We start from the raw sequence: 7,927 nt of genomic DNA, 5'->3' as shown, positions 1-7,927 counted from the left end.
CACTTCGTAAATAATGTTTATGAAATAATTTATGAGACTAAAGGATGGGTTTACATGTTTATTCATTACTCCCTCCGTATCACTTTAAGTGATGTTTTAAGAGAAATTTTTTGTTTCATTTTAAGTGATGTTTTCAAGTTTCCATGTAAAAAATAAATGCAATTTTATGTTTTTGACTATTTGTATTCTGCAGTATGATTTTCTATTTGTTAAATTATATGTATTTATTATTGTTTTTAGACAAATGAGAAAAATTAAATAAAAGTTTGTAATTTCTTAATAGATGTGCAAAAACCTTAAAATCCACTTATTTTGATACAGAGGGGGAGTAGCTTTTAACATTTGCTGCAATTGTTGAAACTGTATTAGTTCTTAACTAGTCGAATAATATTCTGAGATATAGTTTATATTATCCTATTAGTAAATTTATTGTTACTTTATTGGAAGGAGTCCTAATTAACCATTTGATTGTATTATTAGCATGATTTAAACTTTGTCTAGTTTCCTATTTTAGCAAAAAAATATATATATTTTATTGGTTGACAAGGACAAAAAATATTTTATTGTACTTAACCATGTGGTTAGTAACTAGTTTGTGGCTTGTTATTATTGTGAAAAGCAACTTAATGAACAAAAATATCAGACTTTTATAAACACTTCAATGAAGATTTTCAAAAGGAATTTTATAAGTATGGGCGTTAATGGTTAATAACTAATGTGGAATTTTGATAAAAATTTTGTATATGATTTAGGAGTTTATATCTATATATATATATATCTTATATAATAAAGCTGAGTATTCTCTCACCTCCTTCCTCCACGTCCTCAAGGAGAGATGGGCAAATTGAGCCACGTGTCGGCACTAAACCAAACCTCTCTTCCGTCATCTTTTCGGACTGGGCCGTACTTTTTCAAGGGCGAAGTCCAATATTTATGAAGCCCACTAGGACTACTCTCCTCCTGCGTTTCCCCTACTCTGTTCAAATTCACCGAAATCCTCAGCCTACAGTTCCAGGTTTCTGTAACGCTTTTCATAGACGATGAACAATTTTATTTACTTCTCACCATTAAATCAGTCCTTCAATCTCTCACACTACACTACGTGAATTCAATTACCTCTTTCCCAAAAGTTCAGATAAAAACCGTAAAAAGTCATTCTATAAATACAGTCTAAGAAATCTTCAAATCAAGCTGATTCAACAGAATAAAATCTCTTGCTTACAGCACAACCTGCAACAATGGAGGTTTCTCGAGCCCTTTTTCTGATGTTAACACCGGTTGCTGATACCGTCATCACGCGTCTTGTGCGATTCTGGAAAGCCCGAGACGTTAACAAAAGAGGGGAACTGATGGGAGTGGACACGCTCCTTCTTGATGAAAAGGTTTGTCTCCTTAGGTTCCTTCATTGTGGCTGAACTTGACAGCTTCTCATACACTCAGGACCTCTAATTGTGTTTGCTTCTTTCCCAGGCGACGCTTATCCAAGTGTACATGGCTTAATATTTCCCGTCATCTGCTGAGAGAAGGTGCAACTTACGAGATCAGCCGGTTTGATGTTATAAGTAGCAACACCGAATACAAGCAGGACCGGTATGACTACATATGTTACATAATTTATATTTTGATTGTAACATGTAACAACGGTTTGCTGCAGGTCTACAACTGTTAGTGCAAGTGTTTATAACGCACAAGCCGGCCAGCTAAAAGAAAAGTTCTTGGCAGTGGGTGTGCCGAAGGTCATCGTCGCTACCAGCATTAACCCCAAGTTCGTATGAGGTAAACCTTCTGCATATGACTTTCAGGACATACATTTTCAAACCTGCTATAATCTCACATTAACTTCCTAACAGTTACATGGAGTCTTTCTGTGGATGCTAATCCTAGGACACGTTCCTACTTTGACATCGAAACAAGAGCCAGTGAGACCTTTGTTGGCAGGTTACTCCCTATAACAACTAAAATTTAAACTTGTTTTTTTGGAAATCAATAACAACTGCAGAGACACGTACGTATTGGTTAATAGTTTTCCTGATGAATTTATCTCTCTTTCCATCTTCATTTCTAATCTGATCATAACAAGAAAGACATTTTTTCCCTATCATCATCTTCAATTCCTCACTCTCTCTTTTCATCTGCATTCATGATCCTGATTTGATATTTTTTTGATACAAAGGGTGATTTGGTTTCATTATTTATTCTTCATCTAGCTTTGAATTGCATTGTTCGAGTTTGTGTGGGTGCTGAAAGCAAAATAACAAATTGTAGCAGGGACCATGCATCATCTGACCCTGGAGATGCTTGAGGCTGGGCTGCTGGGGAAGAAGCTTTATGAAGCAAAAGTGTTGGTGAAGTCATGGTTGAACTTTAAGGAGTTGCACGAGTTAAAGCGTGTCTGTGATGATGACCCTACCATTACTCCCTCCTATTTTTGTTGGAAATAAGGTATGACTACATATGTTACATATATGTATGGAAGACAAAGATTCATCTTAAGAAAGACTTTAACCATAATTTGGTTTTGTGGATCAGATAAGTATGAATCTGGATGGAGGAAGTTTCTATAGATGATCCAGGAGTTCAGAATGTTTGCTGATCATGCATAGTTGCATACTAACGCTAAGGTATGTCTTCAAATATTGTCAAACACATGAAGGGCTAAGCAAATGAGAGCTTTGAGAATTCAAATCCAAACCGATAATTTGTTACGTTCACAGATTAAATGGAACAGACAGCTAACATGTATTTCTTTTATAGTCAGTGCTTGTGTAGTGTTATTAATGGTTCTCTCCTGTTTGAATGCACGTACTGGCTTTGATTGTTTATGTTGCCTTTGAGTTATCTTCCCTTGATGAGTCATTATTGTGCTTCAGTGTCAATATATGTCGTTTGGGGATGACTTCTACTTTTTTTTCCATCTTTTTCATTTCCATTCACGTTCTTAGACCTTACTGTGTCTAATTAATGAACTTCTTACTGGGTAGTCTTTTCTAGACTTTAAGCTAATGGTGTATCTCATGTGTATTTGTGTTTCTGAAATTGGGATGTATTCCTTTATCGAGTTTTTGTGAGAATTTATTTAAAAGTTATTGGTCATAATTAGCCTGGTATTGCATTAGCCTGCAACGAATCGTAATTCGAAATGTGAGCATAACTACATACGTTTGTGAAGCAGTCGTACGTTTGTCATGTTCTTCCTTTTGCAGCATTATTCACAAAGTTACCATCCAATATTTATCAGTGCCTATGAAACATGAGTCATGTAACATTGTGTTCAATAGTTTCTCTACGTCCGCACCCAAACACTTATCAGTCTTCATCCCTGGCTTGTGCAGTTTTAGTTACGAGTATGGATTGGCACTGTGTAGGATGAACAACCTCGGTGGATGTTGTCAGCCTTCCCTCTTCCATCACACGCAAAATAACTACTTACGTTGTATGAAGACTATGGTGCAGTTTGATGTTTGTGGTCTTTTTTCATTCTTTACCTCTTAAAAATAATTTGTCATAGTTGAGTTGTCATCGGCAATGCCTATTTGGGTTTACCAAAAATTATTTCCTTTTATTTCCAACCGAATATTTGGATTTCCAATGAATAAGAAATAGTATTTTTAAAATTTCAGTGATTTATATATATTAGCATAAATTTACAGGAATATGAAAAATTATTTCCTTTTTCACTACAAACTAAAATTCTCTTTTAACATTTTTCTACCAAAAATAATAAATACAATTATAATAATATATTTTACATATATATATAATTAGTTTTTTCCTTTTTGGTGATAGTTCATCGTATATGATGTACATCAATTCATTTAATAATATAAATAAGAAATGCCATCTATCATTTTAAATAAGTTAGATACAAAAACTAAATAAGATAAAGGGCTATTTCTTATTTTTACCATAAATTAGAATTATTTCTACATGTTTTATATAAACTTGATTATGCTAATATATTTTAACCTAAACCAAGCTGAATTTTATAAATAACTGAAATGTTCATATGTTTTAAGGCCAGAAAAATGAGAGAAAAAAAAACAAATAACTCTGAAATGAACCAACAACCAACGATCTATGCCTATTCGAAACCGTTAATTTTATAGTGGATAAATGACTAAATGCAAAGATCTCAAAATTTTTATTGACTGCAAAGAATGCTCGATTCACTATTAACAAGTATTAAAATACACACAACAACGAAATATTGATAAAAAAATATATAATATATTAACCAATCACATGTTGCAAAACAAAATGACAACACGAATATACATTTCTTAAAGAACACTACGCCAAGAAACATCACCCCAACATCACTTCAGTGTAACTAAAAAATATTTCAAATTGATTAATGAAGTTATTAAGTTTTAAAATAATTTATTTTAATTAGTGAACAACTTTTAAAATATTAGATCATCAAACAATTGCTTTTTTGTATCAATTATTCAAAATTATTTACTATTTATGCACCAATATTTATTTTGTTAGTAAATATAAAATCTGAATAATGTACTATCAAATACATGTTAAAAATAAAATAATGTTTATTTTCTAAATAGTAAAGACTAATGTTAGGTTATCATAATGTCTAACCAATTAAGATACTTTTATCGCGGTAAATATTTTTTTTTCCACATTGTTTAAATAAATAATTAAACATAAAAATATCAGTATATTCGGTGACACAAAAAATCAAAAATAATCTATATTCTTCGTTTTTAATCTAATGCTTGCAGTTTTAAAAATAATCTTCTACTTACTATCCTAACTAAAATAGAAAAGTATTTTTCAAAATTATGTTTTCGTAATGTTTTTTAAAATGAGAGATATACTTGCAATGTCTAAGAAAAAAATTAATGTTACAAGATTATACTTATATCATAAATACTAATTACAAATTTATGATGTTTATATGTTTAACATTTATATACTTACCCGCTCCGTCTGTAGGGTGGGTTAACTCCTAGTATATATATATATATCAAACAAGTAATAAAAGACGAATATAAGCTCAGTTAGGCCATACACGTCAGATTGAAAATTAAGACCAATCAGGAAACTCTAAATTGACAAGTCGCTAAAACAATATACACATCACCAAATCACTTTTCTCTCACACCTTTTCAACCCTACGCCGTTTCCAATCCCTCCTTGGTCTTCTTCCCCTTAGTCTGCCTCTGCAGACCAACACTTTCACCGGTTACAAATCTTTTATTCCTTATTAATCTTTTCAGCTTCCTTCTCTCTCCTTACTCCCTATATAAGACTGGTAGATTCACGAAAAAAATCCTCTCACTTGAACCACCAGAGCTCTTCATCGCCTCCGGGGAAAACGAGTCGTTACCAATGTAAGTCACTCCTTAATATTTGGTAAGTCACTCAACGCCTTGCTCCTGGTACGTACAAAGCATCATCCGTAAAGTTTTCTTTGAAAAGTTTGTTCTTAGGAGTTGTCTGCCTGTGATCTTTTTCTGTTTGATCTTTAATAATATTGTGAGATTGTTAGGAACGAGTAAGAACAAGCAGTTGAAAGAATTGAGGGTGATGGAGGAGTTCGAGTTCCATCATTGGTGGAGCTTACGGTTGAGGATTCGGAGTTTATGGTTAAAGTTTCCTACTTTTAATTCACGATTTCACTTCCTCTGTTTCAGATAGGTGGTTTGGTTTTTGAAAGCTCTTGATCTGGTGTTTAGGTTGTTGGACGTGTAAAAGGAAGAGATGAAGCTTTACAGGACAAGATTCATCATCTGGTTTGTCAGGTTTTCTAACTTTCAATCTCTGTTTTGATGATAAAACAATCCAAACCGAATGTGAGCAATGCAGTTTCAGTTTGTTTGCTTTGTTTTTTTAATGAAAGCTGTGGTTTTTTGTAGAGTTTGTTATTAGCTTTAAAGTTTTGGGTCTCTTTTTTTTTTTTTGGACAACAAGTTTTGGGTCTCTAATTTCAAAATTTGCATTTACATAATTATTGACCACACCGTTTGTTTCTTTTTTCCCTTCCTCGTACGCTTACGCTTTCTACTTTATGTTTTTCAGGGAACAACTGAAAATGGGCAAATTGAGTTCAAGGAGATGTAATCTTGACACAATTTCAAGGTTCGCATAGCGCAAGAACGACGTTCTAGCAATCCCTGCGTCATCTGGTCATCACTTAATCTTCTAATTCTATGACTCCAAGGTATTTCTTTTGCTTCAATCTTTGAGTCAAAATCGCATGTAGTGTAACTTGAGTCATCCTTGGTATCACCCGTTATCTAGAAAAGTTACTTTGTTTTTTTTTTTTAAATTGATTTGTGTGATTGTGTAGTTTAAAATATTTTTAATCCTTAGCTCACACTTTCACCTTGGTATGTTGACGAGTCCGTAAAATTGCTTTTTGTTTTGTTTCTGTCAGTGGTGTTTGTATGTTACTGTCTACATTTGTTTCCCTGCAGCTAATGATGCCTTTGATGGTCACTGACTGAACTGAAGAAAAAGAAGAAGTCAGTGCGTGTTTTAACATTGTACCTATTCGACTCTGGTGTTTTCATGAATATGTGCCTCGGTTTGGTTTGGTTTTTATGGGTATGTTGAATCAAGCTCATTGAATGAAGAAAGCGTCACTGCCGCAGAAGATTTGGATGGTATTCTTAAATTTCTTTCTTTGCTAATTTTCTATTTCTAGCGGTAAACATTTTACAGAGAGAATACATTGCAGAGCATGCTAATGAAGAGGAAAAAGTGGAGTACAATGTTTGGCTGCAGCAATGTCACCCCTGTGAGGGAAGTTAAATATATGATGAGGTAAGTATACATTTAGACGATTTTCTGTATTAAAGCATCAGTTATTTGATGATGTTCACTCATTATCAAAAACGTTTTAGCAGCTTGATTTTTGATACCGGGACGTATATTTGCAGCTTCTTAGTAGATTCTTTAACATTCTCCATGCAAACAATCCAAAGCTCGCTGGAGATGTGTGTTGAACAGTTATGAGGCCTCCTTAAGTTTTTTTTGCAGGGGACAAAAAGAAGACAATGTTTGCCAATCACGAAATTATAATTTCTTCTCTCTTCTTTCAGTTCTAATGATTGGTTGTTATTTGAGTTGTTGCGATTTGTAGTAACGATGTTTAAAGGAAGATATTCGGAGATTAATTATGAAGTTGAGGGTGAGGATGGTAGTGAATAGGTTTGTAGTTGATCTTTTAAAATTACGTTTCATTGTGTATTATTAAAATTCATGATGAAACCGGTGACTAAGAAGGTGAAATTTGTAGCATTGTGTTCTTTATCTTTTAGTAAAACTGTTATGGAAATGATTAAAAGAGAGTGCTTTTCTTCATCATTCTCTTTTTTTTTATACTTCCACAAAATATTTTATACTCCACATGATTTAGATTCTTATTTTATAAATTTTCTATTTTGACATGTGACTAATTCAAATAAAATTTATTTATTTAGCCATGATAATTGTGTTCAAACTCATGCCCAATTCTAAATTTACACATTTCTAACCTATTGAATATAATATGTTTATGTAGATAAATTATTAATAAAAATTAAAAGCAACAACTTAGTGCTAAATAAGCATAAGCAATTGTATTAATCTTTAATGATGCAATTAAATAAAATATAAAATATTCAGAAATTTACTACATATAACTATGAAATAGTAATAAATTATTAAATATAATGAATAAAAATTGATATTAAATATCAATATAAAAAGAAGAGTAAGAAAAACATAAATAGCTTTTTGCAAGATTGACTCAAAACTCAAAGTCAAACCTAAAACTAATCCATGCTTTTCTTGGATTTTTCTTTTGCCCTATTCACTCCCCACAAGTTCATGATATTCACGAAAATATCATCACATTTTTTTTATTTTTTTTTTCAGAAAATGATATTTTTACTCTCTCACCCTCATCATCTTCAAGTAATTA

The 7,927-nt window shown here is 32.4% G+C and overlaps 1 protein-coding gene and 2 long non-coding RNA genes across 11 annotated transcripts in view; all 3 read left to right on the top strand.

Annotated features, from left to right (window-relative positions):
* The first annotated feature begins 868 nt into the window (after positions 1 to 868).
* On the top strand, positions 869 to 3,064 carry LOC106334881. Of its 3 annotated transcripts, XR_001268692.1 has the most exons (7): positions 869 to 1,015; positions 1,225 to 1,382; positions 1,471 to 1,590; positions 1,655 to 1,776; positions 1,851 to 1,938; positions 2,266 to 2,442; positions 2,530 to 3,064. It is a non-coding gene; the product is annotated as an uncharacterized LOC106334881 (long non-coding RNA). The 3 variants fall into 3 exon arrangements; XR_001268691.1 differs by lacking the exon at positions 869 to 1,015 and having other exon boundaries at positions 1,116 to 1,382; positions 2,269 to 2,442; XR_001268690.1 differs by lacking the exon at positions 869 to 1,015 and having other exon boundaries at positions 1,116 to 1,382.
* A 2,030-nt stretch (positions 3,065 to 5,094) lies between these two features.
* LOC106334879 lies at positions 5,095 to 7,146 on the top strand. Of its 7 annotated transcripts, none has more exons than XR_001268684.1 (6): positions 5,096 to 5,351; positions 5,510 to 5,606; positions 5,697 to 5,762; positions 6,040 to 6,181; positions 6,438 to 6,626; positions 6,701 to 7,146. It is a non-coding gene; the product is annotated as an uncharacterized LOC106334879 (long non-coding RNA). The 7 variants fall into 7 exon arrangements; XR_001268682.1 differs by having other exon boundaries at positions 5,096 to 5,373; XR_001268683.1 differs by having other exon boundaries at positions 5,096 to 5,399.
* An 81-nt stretch (positions 7,147 to 7,227) lies between these two features.
* Positions 7,228 to 7,927, top strand: part of LOC106330762 — a 9,233-nt gene continuing 8,533 nt past the window's right edge. The window contains exon 1 of the mRNA XM_013769182.1: positions 7,228 to 7,248. Coding sequence (XP_013624636.1) covers positions 7,228 to 7,248 — 21 coding nt within the window. The remainder of the gene's footprint in view (positions 7,249 to 7,927) is intronic.

Source organism: Brassica oleracea, chromosome C3, assembly GCF_000695525.1.
Source record: "Brassica oleracea var. oleracea cultivar TO1000 chromosome C3, BOL, whole genome shotgun sequence".
In the NCBI taxonomy this organism is placed as follows: domain Eukaryota; kingdom Viridiplantae; phylum Streptophyta; class Magnoliopsida; order Brassicales; family Brassicaceae; genus Brassica; species Brassica oleracea.
The sequence above is the reverse complement of the archived record's forward strand: the minus strand, read 5'-3'. Positions and strand labels throughout refer to the sequence as shown.